This window comes from Seriola dumerili, unplaced genomic scaffold (assembly GCF_002260705.1).
Source record: "Seriola dumerili isolate Sdu_G_001 unplaced genomic scaffold, Sdu_1.0 BDQW01000331.1, whole genome shotgun sequence".
NCBI lineage: Eukaryota > Metazoa > Chordata > Actinopteri > Carangiformes > Carangidae > Seriola > Seriola dumerili.
The window spans coordinates 9,585,023-9,600,736 of NW_019174586.1; the positions used below are offsets into that span (position 1 = coordinate 9,585,023).

General features: G+C 40.2%; 1 protein-coding gene across 3 annotated transcripts in view; it reads left to right on the forward strand.

Moving 5' to 3' along the window:
- pde6b (phosphodiesterase 6B) overlaps positions 1–14,204 on the forward strand; it is a 30,095-nt gene extending 15,891 nt beyond the window's left edge. For 2 of the 3 annotated variants that reach the window (XM_022760339.1, XM_022760338.1), the window contains exons 12-24: positions 1,226–1,369; positions 2,245–2,310; positions 2,598–2,744; positions 3,064–3,171; positions 3,606–3,714; positions 5,228–5,316; positions 5,918–6,018; positions 6,437–6,544; positions 6,626–6,689; positions 9,778–9,852; positions 11,806–11,889; positions 12,231–12,399; positions 12,700–14,204. In XM_022760339.1, the coding sequence (XP_022616060.1) occupies positions 1,226–1,369; positions 2,245–2,310; positions 2,598–2,744; positions 3,064–3,171; positions 3,606–3,714; positions 5,228–5,316; positions 5,918–6,018; positions 6,437–6,544; positions 6,626–6,689; positions 9,778–9,852; positions 11,806–11,889; positions 12,231–12,399; positions 12,700–12,743 (1,308 nt within the window). In that variant the 3' untranslated portion in view covers positions 12,744–14,204. Of the gene's footprint in view, positions 1–1,225; positions 1,370–2,244; positions 2,311–2,597; positions 2,745–3,063; positions 3,172–3,605; positions 3,715–5,227; positions 5,317–5,917; positions 6,019–6,436; positions 6,545–6,625; positions 6,690–9,777; positions 9,864–11,805; positions 11,891–12,230; positions 12,400–12,699 lie in introns of those variants that run through there. The other variant, XM_022760340.1, reaches the window with a different exon arrangement.
- Positions 14,205–15,714: the final 1,510 nt, after the last annotated feature.

Sequence of the window (15,714 nt, forward strand, 5' to 3'; positions counted from 1 at the left end):
TTAGGAACAGTTTTTCTTTTTGACATTTTCATATGAATTTGATTTGCTATTTGCCTGAAAAGTGATTTGACCAACATTCACTTCAGAAAGCTTTTGTTTTAACAAATAGTGTGTGTGTTGTAGTGTTTGCTAAGCAAACAGGAAACTGGTGACAGTGGTGGATTGTAGCTAAGTATATTTACTGAAGTACTGTACTTAGTACAATTCTGAGGTCGTTGTACTTTAACACAGCGAACAAGAAACATGAAAACTTGGAAAGAAACAGGAGGAAGCATGATATATCCACTATATTTCAGAAGCACATATTAGAATTTTTGCTCCACTACATTTAAAACTTATAGGTCCTGGTTCCTTTTTTACACACCCATATGAATGAACGTCGGTGGAGGGAAAGCTTATTACAACCTCAGAATCGTTACAGCTCTGGAGGAATAAATGTCTATTTTTATTGAACAGGAATAGAAATAGATAATGAGCAAATCTTTCAGCCCTGTCTGAAAATTCAAGTATAATTTGACTAACAAGATAAGAGCAGAGGACAAAGTTGCACCAGTTTGTACCTCCTTTGAAGCTGGTATCCCATATGATCAGACTATTAATAAAAACCTGTTTGATTTGTTTGTGCAGACAAAGTAAAAATGTATTAGCATTACATATCAGATAGGTACATTGTGATTACTTCAGAAATCATAAAGCACAGATGTTTGTTTTTCACAAAACGATGTACAAACAAGTGAGATCATCCCTTTGGAGTCATTTGGATGTTAATGTGCTGAAGACTGTGCTTAAAAATGGAGCATAGCAAAAATAATATGCTCTATATTCCCCTGCATTCAGCGGCGCACACTGTAATGTATTTTGTAATATAACAGTTTGAAATGGTTCATTCTGCATAATGACTAATTTTACTTTGATATTTCAGTGCATTTTGCTGATGACTGTGCAATATGTTAGTTCAATTCAAATGCAGGACTTGTAATGGAGCATTTTCACATAGTCGAGTTGGGTTAGGGTTGAGTGAAGAATCAGAACTGTTTTCACCACTGAGAGCAGGTGATGTTTATATTTTCATTTTTAGGGTTGGACAAAAGAAGGCAGTTTGCTTGAGCAGTGGAAGAAAAGACTAGACTCAGTCTACAAACTCACAGAATCAATTTTGTCTTTCTCTCTCTCTCTCTCTCACTCACACACACACACACACACACACACACACCTCTCTGTCCAGTCTCTGACCCAGTTCCTGGGCTGGTCGGTGTTGAACACTGACACCTACGATAAGATGAACAAGCTGGAGAACAGGAAGGACATCTTCCAGGACATGGTGATGTACCATGTCAAGTGTCGCAAGGATGAAATCCAGAACGTTCTGGTTAGTAAGTAAATGTGGAAAAAGGGAGAGATCTGGTTCTCTATCACACCAACTATAGCAGGGATAAATATATCACTATGGATTTATCAAAATGTGTTTAAGGATAACATTGTGTAATAGTGTTATTCTGCGTGTTTCTCTCCAAATGGATTGTTCCAAACTTTTCCAAAAAAGAGTGTTTTACACACAGTTGAGTGTTTAAAGCCTGTTTTCATGAAAAGACCAATGAAGTGATGTTTTTTTTTCTGTAATTGGCCTCTTGAGCTTCTTGCAGTATATAATGGCGGCTACAGTGATACAAAAGGTGTATTTCATGTCCCTTATGAATTTATTGTTGTTGTTATAAAACAAGTTGGTAATGTGAGCCTGGAAGAAAGTATTAAATGTAGGCAAATTGTGGTTTGTACTTCAGTTACTACTGTCTACTTTTGTCAAATTAAATCTAATATCTGTTCTCATTCTCTTCTAAAATTACCTGGAAATCTTATGTAGTAAAAGCTGAATAAGAAAGATTAATGCATTTTACAGCCCCATTGAAACTAGAGGCTGCAGCATTTTGTTGACATTAAACCTTAGAGACCGCTGCTGGACCACAATGCAGATATTATCCTTTAATATATGTGCTACTCAGAACAAAACCAGTCAGTTTGAAGCCAGTCTGTTGATGTGGACGATAGAAACAGGAGGTGAGCATCGTTTATAAGGTGAAATTGGCTGTCAGATTTTGTATGAGGTGATTTGTCAGTAGATAGAGAAACAGGCAGAGGGAATGAAAGCAGAGAGAGATGACCTGATGTGACCTCAGATCAGGAGTCAGATGATTGATGCTGAAGTGTTTGATCCAAGGTGAGCATTGATGATGTGTGTTTCCCCAGAACACCAGGGAGAGATGGGGGAAGGAGCCAGATGAGTGCGAGGAGGAAGAGCTCCAAGAGATTCTGGTAAACAACAAAACGTCCAGCTTGTGCCTTCAGAAATTCCAAAAGCTATCCTCAGTGCAAACAAAGAAATACATTTCCCCTGATGCACCATGACTGTGAATGAGATTTTGTGACATTTATTATATTGACTCTACAGATCAAAGTCATGACCTTTTTTGTTTTTAAGGTTTCTCATTTTTCCACAGTCCTATGTGGCGGTGTCGTCACATGATGCACACCAAGCTGTGGCGACATGATTCAACAAATCTACAGTATGAATTTATGTATTTGTCCATTTCTGTCCACAGTCAGAGGTTTTGCCGAGTGCGAAGAAATCTGAGATCTTGGAGTTTCACTTCTGTGACTTTGAGCACAGTGAACTGGACCTGGTGAAGTGCGGCATCCAGATGTACTACGAACTGAAAGTGGTGGACAAGTTTCACATTCCCAGAGAGGTTTGTTAATTCATTTGTATTTGATGTTCATATTCTCCCCTAATTTTTTGCCAAATAACATTCCACGATGTAGATTTCAGAGGCTGACATTCATAAGGTTGGAAGCACCATTCACACCATTGAAAATAATTTATTTCCAATATCCTGAAGTATCATCAGTTCTTTTCTCTATAAGACTTAACCATGTGTGCTTGTGGACCTGCACTCGTTAATAATGTGTCATAGATAAACACAAACAAGCGGTGCAGAGTGGTGTTGTTTCATCCTGTGTCGTTTTTCTGTCACATGATATAAGCGGTAAAGTGTGTGTTACCTGCAGGCCCTGGTGAGGTTTGTTTACTCTTTGAGTAAAGGCTACAGGAAGATCACCTACCACAACTGGAGACATGGATTCAACGTCGGACAGACCATGTTCACCCTGCTGATGGTCAGATACGCAGCCTCTCTCCCTCCACCCTCTTCTTCTCCTTAATTACTCATCACTCCCTCACCTCCTGCTCTCAATCATTTCTTCCTCCTCCTCCTTCCCTCTCCAGTAAATCCTCTCTACTCCTCCTCCTCCATCTCACCTCTCATCTTTCCTGTTCCTCTTCCCTTTATTGTCCTCCTCCTTGGTCCCCCGTATTGTCACCTGAAATGTTCTCTACATGTGACCATGCATGTCTGTGCTGTGTTTATATGGATGTTTGTGTATAAGTGAGTAAACGAGAGATAATGAAGTGTGTCTGTAAATGATAAAATGAGTCAGTGTTTTTTGAACTGGTTATTAAATAAGAAAACCAGTGAGTGGAAATCCTGCACTTGTTTGTGTGCTGAATGCATGGCTACATGTGTGTTAACAATTTATGTTCGTGTTCTCAGACCGGCGATCTGAAGCGTTACTACACAGACCTGGAGTGTATGGCCATGGTGACTGCTGGCCTCTGCCACGATATTGACCACAGAGGAACCAACAACCTCTACCAGATGAAGTAAGAGCAACGGGGGGGGGGGGGGGAGTAGCGGGGGTGAGGGAGTGTTTCAGCATGTCAGTAAATCAACCGAAAGGTAACATGTTTGATCCCTAAACAGCCTGTGTGTCTGTCTGCTACAGGAATAAAACTTAATTAGATTTATATATTTGGAAAGTTACTTTCAGAACAAGGTCTTTACGCACTGACCTTTAGAGGTAACAAGTAATTTTAGAAGGAGCTGGTCATTTGAGTGACTTTGCACTTAGTGTTTAATTACATTTTTTTTTTTTCTATCACCTGAATATAATGGAGTGCAGTACAACACCACTTTGACCTCAGCGCTAAAACACATAATTTCATTAATTTAATTAATAAAAGGCAGATTAATGTATTGGATTGCATTAGGTGTATGTAACACAGTGACCATGTTAAGGTAGTGGTTATTTGTGCTTTTGTTTTTTCTGTTTTTAAGGCAAAAGAGGCTGAAAACTACAAATATTTCAGTAAGTGTGAGAAAACTGAGGCACTCGTGATAATAAGCTTCAGCGTTCGTTAAACATGGGCATCAAGGACGATGAGGTGAAATGAGACCAGCTTAGCAACCAGTGGTTTAAAGAAGATGTTTTGATATTTCTACATAGCCAGCGTTAGCATTTTTACCAGTCTTGCAAAGAGCTTCTGCTATTGTTGCGTTTACAGGATAAGAGGTTATAATACAACCTCTGAGCAGCGTTACTTCTTCAGGGCAGACTGGACGCTACAGTGACTCAGTATCAGAAAGTGATTAGACAGTTCGACTGGGCCAGGGCTAGCTGGTTAGCATGCTAACTTCAGTAGACAATAAATAGAAGCAAAACAAGAGGGTGGTTTTCCACCACTGGAGGCGGCTCTTGGTGAGTAAAGGAATGAAGTTTGATGCAGAACAATGTTTCTCCTAGACTGGGAAGTGAACAGCTGTGATTACTAACACTGGCTATGTTACAATAGCAAAACTTAAGTATAGCTGGACACATGCACAATACAAAACATGTTTTTCAAACTATTAACTGAACAAAAGTAAAATCATATAGAATGATAAATATATGGCTTCCTTAATTACTTATTGCCGCCATGACCCCGTTTCTTCATGAGTTTCAGTTGCATTCATTTATAACTTTTCTCACTTTTTGAAATCAGACTGTTTGGTCATTCTGAGGGCGTTTAATTGATTCAAATTGACAGCAGCCACTCCTCCCGTGTTCGAGACGAGCTGACCTCAGCTCTTTAGGCGAAGGTAACATCACACACGGAGAACATCAATGCACTGATATTGACCAGATACACCTTCAGCTGCTCTGCCCCACCTGCTGATGGATGAGCTAATGAGAGCCGCCATTAGCCGCGGACGCAGCAGGCCAGGCCCACCCTGGATTTAACATGCATGATTTATCACAGTGTAACCTCCCATCATTGTGTGTGTGTCTGTGTGTGTGTGTCTGTGTGTGTCTGTGTGTCTGTGTGTGTGTGTGTCTGTGTGTGTGTTTGACACACAGTCTGGTAATCCTCTGGCGAAGCTTCACGGCTCCTCCATCTTGGAAAGACACCATCTGGAGTTTGGCAAGACTCTGCTGAGAGATGAAGTAGGTTTCAGTGTTCACACACACACACACACACACACACACACACACACACACACACACACACACAGGGGTGGACACATCAACACCTAAACATCTGTACATTGGAAAGCAATGCGATATAACCATCCTGCAATAAATCTAAAGAACTGACACCCCACCCTCTTGAGCCTCGGCTCCATTTGCTTCTGTGGGAAAACATGTTTATGAAAAATTAAATGAAATTGAAATGATTATTATCTTTCCATTTCCCATGTGTCTTTGCTAAAATAAAACTTTGATCAATGCAAAAGTTCTCAAATCTTACTGCCCAGTACAGCAGTAGATCCCCTTTTAGCTTTCAACATAGAAATAAAACTCTCAGCTTTCTCTGTTTATCTTTTCCAATTTATCGGTTTTGTCACACATAATTTCTGTCTCACATCAAAGGAGGCCTGTTTTGAGTCTTCTCCTGCTCTGTATGTTTGACACACTCACAGAAAACAAACATAATCTCAACCTTCTGGATGTCCAGTCAGGGTCATGACAACCTAACCCCCAACACACGCCCCTGTGTTCTTATTGTTCTCTGAATCGACTGTCTCGATTTTCTCCTGTGTTTCAGTCACTGAACATTTATCAGAATCTAAACCGCCGGCAGCACGACCTCGTCATCCACCTCATGGACATCGCCATTATCGCTACTGACCTGGCTCTCTACTTCAAGTCAGTACAAAGAGAATGCAAATGCATCACGTCTGTTCAGTTATCGTTCTACCGCTTTAAATGCTTTTTAGCCAGCATTATAAAACAGATTAATTACACTTAATTGTTTGAGTGGCACATTTGTTAATGATTTCATCTTTTTGTGTCAGTTTTTTAAGTGATTACTTTTTGAATTGATACATAAAGAAGCCAACAAAAATACAGCAGATAAGAAAAGATTTTGTGTTGATGAAAAACTCACCTGTAAGTGTTGCTGATGAATTCTGTCCCACCACCTTCTCCAAAATAATCTCAGCACAACAAGTGAGTGGGTGATGCAGGTTCAATGAAAGCACGTCAGAGCAGACCGTGATTATAATGCCTTGTGAAACGCGTTTTAAAGATGGAGGTAGCGGAGCACTGTTTTATTTCTGTGCAGGAAGAGGACAATGTTCCAGAAGATTGTTGACCAGTCCAAGACCTACGAGAGCTGGACCGACTGGACCAAGTACATGATGCTGGAGACCACGCGTAAAGAGATCGTCATGTAGGCACAAACGCAAACGCACAGGTAGAAACACAGACGCATACAAACAGTCAGATGTCAACACATGTATTGTGTTTCTAGGGCCATGATGATGACAGCCTGTGACCTGTCTGCTATCGCCAAGCCGTGGGAGATTCAGAGCAAGGTACGCGGCTGTGTGATCTCTACACAAGGTCCTTTTCATACTTCACAGTTGTAGCTGTAAAATGGCTCTCCAGCCTCGCTAACATCCAGCCGTTCACTGTAATAAGACACACACTTGTACACAAGCTCCAGGAGAGTCTCTGCAAGAGAGCGGGAGCCGGTGATAAAGTAGACAGAGAATGACATTTTGTCAGCGCTGCCATTTCTCTCAGCGGCGTTCAGCAGTGATTCTTGACGGCCTCATGCATCAAAAGCAACCTGCTGCTTTTCATTCGCCTCATTACGGCATGGCAGGCTCAGCGTTTTATTTAAGTAAAGTATGCAATATACACATTGAATCGCGCCTGCACACACAGGCATATCAATATGAACAGGAAGTATCGCTGGTGGCGCTGCTGGAGGGTCATTTTTTACCTTTATTTGTTTGCAATTGGCTGGGAACATGAGCTCTTTGTCAGTGACGCCTGCTTCACATTCTTATACACACACATAAGCTGGAGCAATTCCACTGTACCCATAATAAAACCAGTAATGGTAATTCAAAGCACAGATAGTTGAGTTCTTGTTGATGAAGTGCTTGATGCATCACCTGTTGAAAGAATTCAAATATAAAGCCAATAATTATATAATCTATTATAGAAGAGAAATATAAGTTACCAGACGATTTTATCCAATTCCTCCAAAACGTATTCATATAAGATGATGAAGGGAGGGCAAAAACAGAATCACTGGCTCAACTGGTCCCATGCTTATTATTAGAGCCGCGCTCAACCTGTAATGAGGGGTCACAAGTGGACATAGCTTCATTTTCAAGGGTCATGAGCTAAAAATGTTTGAACCACTGATTCAGAAAATGAGAAGGCGCGCTGTGCTGTTTTGGCATGCATTGTTAAAGAAGATATTTGAGATATTTTTTTCTTAATGTCTCAGGCTCATGGGCTCCTTTTCAGTTGTAATCATAACACAAATAATTCCACAAGTCAGCAGACACCTGACCTTTTATAAATGATTTTTCCATCAAAATGGTTCTGCAAATCACCTTTCAGGTGGTTTGGTTTTCATGATTGTCCTCCAGCATGACTAGCTAATTTAAAACATCCATAGTCTTGTTTAATGGCAAAACCTGTTGAACTTATACACTTAGAATTTTAAATTGGAACAGATAATTGCAGATTGAATATTTCATTTTCTCCCATATTCAATTGCTTGAGTTTAAAGTAAAGAGTGAGAGCTGTGTTGCTGAGTACAGGGGAGGAATTTGCTGTTAAAGGGTCATGAATCTGGTACTGTGATGAAAATCTAATAAATACCAGTATAATCATGTTTGAGTACTGCCAGATGTGGTCTTCAGATACAATATGTGTGAAGGGAGGTTATGGGACCAGCAGTGCGATCAGTGTATTAGAATAAAAGGCTCATGAATATTGTTCCCAAATAGCATCTTACAGTAGACGTTGGTAAAAATGTCACTAGTCACACAAATAGAATGATGTATCCCTTTAAATCTTTTCTACATCAGTTACTTCACATCTGTAGTAAAATTTGGGATTCAAACTACCAGCTTTTTCCTCACCTTCAGGCTCCTGTTATTAATGTTCATCCTTTACGATTGTATGTCAGAGGTACATGTAATTAATCTACAGTCTCGCAACTACATGATGAGCGTGTGTGCAAGCTGATAAACATCTCATATCAAACCCAAAAAATAATTATTACCATGTGTTACTATGACAAACTTCAGCAGATTAGTTGAGTTCTCTTCTGCTCTGTTGCTCCTTATGCACAGTTGATGCCAATTACGATATTCCACCTTTATTTTTGGCGGATACTTTTTTTTTTTTTTTTTTCCCCTGGTTCGATTTCACCTTTGTCTGCACCTGGTGAGTCAGCTCCACATCCCACACACGCTGTCAGGATATCTATCTACAGCAGCGGCCGCCCCCCCCTGTGGATTGTGCTCTAAAAGTAGTTTGATGACTAACTCCTCTCCTAAAAGGTGAATTCCACCCTGAATACAGCAGCTACATGTTTGTAGATGTCAAAATGAAGCCCTCCAAATTCAAGTTCTCATCAGAGACTTGCGGAAACTTGATACTAGAACTTAATTTAAGCAAAGGGAATCTCTGCTTGTGGGAAATGAGTCTCTATTACAGCTTGAGTTTGTGATTCAAGCTGATAAGATGGTTGCATTCTTACATAAAAATCATCTGATGTACAGATAAAGTCACTCAGATTTTTATTGATGATAGACAGTCCTCCCTGAGATGTTCTGGAGAGACAAAAGCTCGAGCTGCTTAATTCTTCTTAAGATATTCCACTGACATTTTTATAGCTGATACTTTTTTTTTCCCACTCAGTTCTGCTTCCCACGCACACAGAATATCTGTCTACAGCCTGCCACAGCCTCGTGGCAATTGTTCCCTCCAAACTGGCTTGATGACTAGCTCTTTCTAAAATGAGGTTTTTTTTTTTTTTATCCCAAATGCAGAATTCACATAGTATTCATCAGATCTCGCATTGCTCCAATTTAGGTTTGCGAGGGGCAAGACAAAATAGGCTTTCATCTCATCAAGGCACAAAAGCTTGAAACTGCCTCATGAGCACTGAGCAAGATTCTAATTTATGGGACATTGTAAAAGCTTTACAGGATGATTTTAAGGACATGTACGGGAGCTTTTCTTACGCTATAAAATGCTCCTCAAATCAGCACCGTGCTCCAGCCAGTAGCTTTATGACTGCCAGTGACTTAAAGGAGAATTCCCCCAAATACTGTACATAGTGTTGAAATGATCAGTCAGAAAATAACTTGTTTTATATCATTTTAAATTAAATACCTTTTGGTTTTGGACTGTCAGGCAGATGTCATAGAGGCTCTGAAAACTCTGGAAACATTTTATAAACTTAATAATTAATGCTAATATATATAATAAGATATAAAATATTGTCACAGTCACATAACCCTAACCCCAAATCATTATGTAATTTTGAGCTTATCTCCACTAACCATTTGCTAACCACAGAGAACCATGAGACGAAGTCTGTTGACTGACTTTAAATTTGACCTCTCCAAACTTTGTTGGACCCTCTAGGTGGCGCTGTCTGTAGCTGCAGAGTTCTGGGAGCAGGGAGACCTCGAGAGGACGGTCCTGGAGCAACAACCCATTGTAAGGACACAGTAAGATTTGGGGGATTAAGAGGTGGGGTGAAAGGGGGGGGGGGGGGGGCTAAAATCTTAGGCTGATGTGGTTTTCTATTGGAGCAAGTCTGAGACTGTCGGTCCGATACTATAGGATTAAAAAAAATGATGGGCCACCAGTTGCCAACCACTGATTTTTCTCAAAAACCTGCTAAGGTAAAGGCTGATTTTTTACCTTGATTTTTCCATGATGACAAATCAGAAAAGCTTGTAAATGAACCTTTGTGCTTGGATTATTGTGTTTCACTCAAGAGTCAGCAGTGGACAGTGAAAAATGGGGCAGTTCACCTGAAATGAGCCTCGTGGGACCATTCATGATCAGCTCAATCATATGATCAATTTTATGTCTATAACCTGGACAAATATGCACATGATGCTGTAGTTTGAACTAGGTAATGAATTAAATCTGTACTCCAGCAATCTGCAGAAAACCTGTTTATCTGTCTAATTTGATTTTCATATATTTTTTTAATCAGTTTGTGCCAGTAAGATAAAGTTTGAGAAAGGAGAAAGGATTTGGTGGGTGGACAGGAATTGCAGGAATTATGGCGAGATGGTGCTCTCCTCTGGGTTTCATTTTAAGACGGCGAGCGGGAAGGACGGGATGAGAGAGCAGGAGAACAAGAGACAGAAACGCAGCTGGAAGACGAAATGAAAAGACAGATTTAGTTCCCTGTGGCGGCAGTGTTGAGCGATGTCAGGGCCATTATGTGGAGCACTGATACAGAAAGAGCGGTGACTGTGGCCCCAGCCCAGCCGACCGTACCCTCCCCTGGCTCTCTCTGCCACTGTCTCTCTTTCTCTCTCTCCCCTCGCTGTGTTTCATTCCCTCGTGTCCTTGAGACACTTGAAGTGTGAGAAGCACCATCCCACACTCTCTCACCTCACAGTGTTCTGAATTTAATAGCATCAGTCAACAGGGAAAACTTTTCATTTTGATCAGTTTGTATTTTCCCAGCAGTCGATTCTGTGAGTCACTGTGGTCTGACAAGAAAAAAAGAGTTTGCAGAGGCTGTAACACTTGATCAATTTTATCAGGAAATGTAGGTGGGCAATTTTGCCACCAATTACAGCCAGCATGGATTTCCTCACAGTTCTGACAGCTTTGTGCTGCTCACGCTGCGCTACAGTACCAAGCACCTTTTGAATGTGCCTGCTAATGTGAAGCTAATGTAACTTTGCATGGTTCATTCATAGCTTTGTTTACACTCAGAGAGCACACACTATGGAACTATGACCCTCTTTTACAAGCATGCAAAGTTGAGGCTTTTGAAGGAGACAGTTTGGGTTTCAGGTTCTGACTTGATGCTTCTAAGCATTTGAGTCTCTTTTGGATGAATCTACAGTTTTCTCAGTGAGTGAGGATGGAGTGCTTTCCATATTTGTGATTGTGGTAAAGCTGTTAAAGCAGGTGTATGTTCAATAAAAGAAATAGGCCTTCTTAAGTTAGGGAAATTGTCTCCCCACCACACACTCAGCAAAGATGTCAGAGGTCAGAGGTCAGCTTTGGAACACCTTCACTGGGGCTGGGAGGACGCCAGTGCTGTGTTCAAGGACAATGCAGTAGCTTTAGTTTCCTCAGGTTTTTTTTTTTTTTTTTTACACATGATAGAGTAAGTAGTTTTACATAAACTTTGAAATTGATAAATCCATTAGAGTTTTCTGGCTGAACGGGAAACCAGTTGTTAGAGCAGTTTCTGTGCTTGTGAAATGCTTTATACACACTGTTAAAGCGACGATACCTTGATGTATTTTTAATGCAATAGTACTTCAACAGCAAATTACATTTCATTGGTATGATTGTTACAATATCTAAAAAAAGGTAATGATAAGGACATTAAAGTGCAATAGCTTAGCGATAGTGTTGATGACCAGATCACCATAATCGAGTGCTTTAAACACTTCTCTCTCTCTTCTCCAGCCCATGATGGACAGAAACAAAGCAGAGGAGCTGCCGAAGCTGCAGTGTGGTTTCATCGACTTTGTCTGCGCTTTTGTGTACAAGGTCAGATGTCACAAAGACACACGCAAACACCCACTACTGAGTCCCTCTAACTCAAACACTCACTGCAATGAACACCTGCCACTGGCTAAAACAAATAACAACAAACAAATTTACATGCAGCTTGATATTGACTTTGTTTTTGGCTGCATAACTTTATTACAAGACGGTTCGGATGTGCAAATGGATTATCATAATCGAATTTGTTCGCACCATGTGAGGCTGATTAGTTAGTGTTATATGTATGATTTAATAAATTATTTTGACTGTTTGGATCTAACAAAGCTGTATTGATTTAATGTGATTCGATTTGTGTTGACTCTTCCACCTCTCCTGCTCCTCAGGAGTTCAGCCGTTTCCACGTGGAGATCACCCCCATGCTGGACCGCCTGCTGAACAACAGGAAGGAGTGGAACGCCCTGAAGGAGGTGCACGAAGCCAAAGTGGCTGCCATTGAGGAAGCCAAGAAAGCCAAGGAGGAGGAGGCTCAGAAAGCTGTGGCAGCCAAACAAGGTAGGAGGCCGTCAGACACGTGAACACACACACACAAACAATGCGTTACTCTCTCTATTTTCATGTGGGATGTAAATGCCTCTGAGCCTGAACAGTCATGTGCCAGTTGTGAGGTGAGAAATTTATGCCAAAACTGGTAACGACAGAGACACAGAAATACACACACAGGATGAGAAACAAATAGTTTTGTTTGGATGCATTTTTCATGGTGTCACTTTGAATAATAAAAACTAACTTCCTCTCTGTTTTTCCTTTTTTTCTTCCCTCTTTCTTTTCTTCTTTTCTTCCTTCCTCCTGCAGCGAGTGCAGCCCAGTCACAATCAAAGACTTGTATTCTCAGCTAGAGAGGCTACAATAGCACCACCTTGTTTGCAACATGGTTATGGTCCAATACTGGATTTATGCAAAAGATTTTCTCCTTTTATTCTTTTTAAATCCAGTTTACAGAGAGGATGTCTCTCACTTCTCCTGCATTTACTGAAATCTCCTTTCTGCACTGCTTCTTCCTGTCCTTGCTGCTTTGATACTGTGTTACTCATTAGATGCACTTGGCTTCATGTTGTGTTCAGGTGTTTGCAGGAAGCTCCAACATCTAACATTTGAGAGTCGGTTACCAAAAAGCATTACATGCAGCAAGCTATGTGTTTTGTCTGTACTTTGTCAAGAATTTGGAAGCTTCCTGGACTGAAAAGGTTCAAATGGCAACTCGGGTGTTAAATGTCATCTTACCTACAAGCCTGTAATGCTGTACTGGCATTAACTGAGTCCAGCAGCTGCCTAGAAAGGTCTGTTATAGAAAATGCTCAGCAGAAATGTTACAGTACACAGTCTGCTGAGGAGCTAATGGGCTAAAACATGCAAAGCATTAGTTTGTTCCTTTAAGTATCTGTGATTGCGGCTTGTGGGTTAGCAGCAGATGTAACCTACACTGACCTTTAATAATCTACACATTTGTGTTGTAAACACCAGTGTCTCCTGATTACACTTCAGTGTCAGCTCAAATGTTCAGTATATGCTCTCAGATGAAAGGTCTGGGTCAGTCTGAGGACGTCAGAGAGTTTCTCAGTAGACTGAAAAAGTTCTAGACATTTGTCTTGATGAAGCAAATGCAAACTTATTGTTATGTATTCTTATTATGAGCTGTAAAGAACATCAAGGCAAAAAAGATCCAAGACAATCTATAAATTAAAGCTTCAGTGTGACTCTTTGATTCTGTGCATTTTGTAGTTGTGGTTCTTTTATGATGGAGATGTGTTTATACACAGAGAGGGAACACGCTCCAACTCTGGTTAATGACATTCGTCACTGGGCGTTTCCATAGTGTCTGTGAGTCAAGTGTTATTTTATATTTTTGGCTCAGGTCTTCCGACATTAGTTGTGTTGACATGTTTGTCTCAGCTTCTTCTTCGTCTGTGCTGTCAAAGGTTCAGAACGGAGAAATTTATAAATGCAAACGCAGAACATGGCTTGCAAAATAGATGCACGCTGAAAATACCTTCATGTACTCTGTTGTTCAGTTATTGGTTGGTTAAAGACGGCTTACCTTCTCTGCTGCACTGGTTTTTACTGTACACTGTGTATTAAAGTATGTTACAAGATAATAATCCTTTTTAGCATTTGTGATATTTAATGTAAATGTTTGTAGATACTTGCGCAGAAATCTAATGCAGATCAGCGGAGATGAAACAGTTTGTGAACTAATTCCTCACACAAACACACATGCAGTCAGTTTTGCTGTAGTTGACAATGAGGAAATGTGAAATTGTTTGAAAAGAGATTAGTAAAGACGCTATTTTCATACTGACTAACACTGGTGTCCGTGTTTTTATTGAGAGGTGTGTGTGTGTGTGTGTGAGTGTGTGTGTGTTTGTGGGGGGGGCATTAGTGTGTTAGGTGTTGCTGTGTCTGGTGTCAAATTGTGGTGATTTTGAATTGGTTTCTTGTGTTTTTGTGTGTTAGTCAGAGACTATGTGGCATCTTATTGTGATGAGCTAGTGCTGGTGCTGGTGTGTGCATGTGTGTGAGCATAGCTGTGTAGAAAATAGTATTTAAATGTGAACGGCATCTGCATCCACATACATTTCTGTGCAGTTTTATTACTCTATAAAACAAATGTGTTTCAGCATTAAACACTCATACGGTTATGTATGTATGATTAAGTGCTTCTACATAAACAGCATATTTGATTGCACTTTTGTAATTTCATTTCAACGACACATACTTGTTATTTTCTTTGCATGTTTCCTCGTCTCTCGCTGCACTCTCATTTGATTCTCTAGAGAATCTGTTTGGAAATTTTTTTGCACCTTTTTTTCCAACCAAGAGGATTTACACCCCAACGAGCATTTGACTGACAGCACTGTGGAGGAGCTGGCCAAGTGTTGTGCCAAAATTTATTTCCCCAAAAACAGGTGGTGGTAAGCAACAATTTCACACCAGGGGAGAAAATGCCAAAGTTAAATCCTTTCCTTCCCAAACCACAGATGTTTATTGATTGTACAGAAGTTGTCAGGCTGTACATTAATCTATGGGTATTAAGTGATTTTCTCTCGTTGCTGTACTACAAAACTGAAACAGCACTTATATATAGGTCAAAAGTGGTCTTGGCTTAAACTGAGTTTAATAGGTTTTTAAACATCTAGGATACCTATGAATATTATTGCGACAGATTTTTAATTACAATATTCGAGATGTAATTCATGCTGGCTAAAAGATGTTAAAACAATGGTTAGATGTAACATAGATGTATACAGAACTGTTTAACCACATTTAGCTGTGTAGATGCTTAGATGTCTTCTGACCTGATAATTACCAAATCCATGTTTACCGGGAGCAGCTCACTCTGAGAACAAAGTAGGACACACACACACTCTGAGAAATTATAGGGGAAATAAATCCTGGCACCACTCGGTCCCAGTCCCAGCACATGATTTTCAAGGTATTTAGCATTATGGCATTTCAGAATTCAAATTCAAACCGTTTTGAATTGAAATCAGAAACGTTGGTCTAGTTTTTTTTCTTTTTTTTAAACAAGAAATTACACACCTTTTGTAGTTGTCTTTTTCACTACACTGAGAAGTAAACATCTGGAAACTGGCTGTATGAGACTCACTGCAAATTAGTGTGGATGGGAGAGAGTTGCCTGCAGCACTAAAGCAGAATTGCTGCATAAACGACAACTTGCACAACAGCTGACAATGTATTATTATCTGTCAGCTGCACCATCCATTTAAATGTGTTTGTGTGTGTACACATTAATGCATTCTCCCACCTAGAAGCATACATAATACTGTTATAAAACGCAACATGACGCCA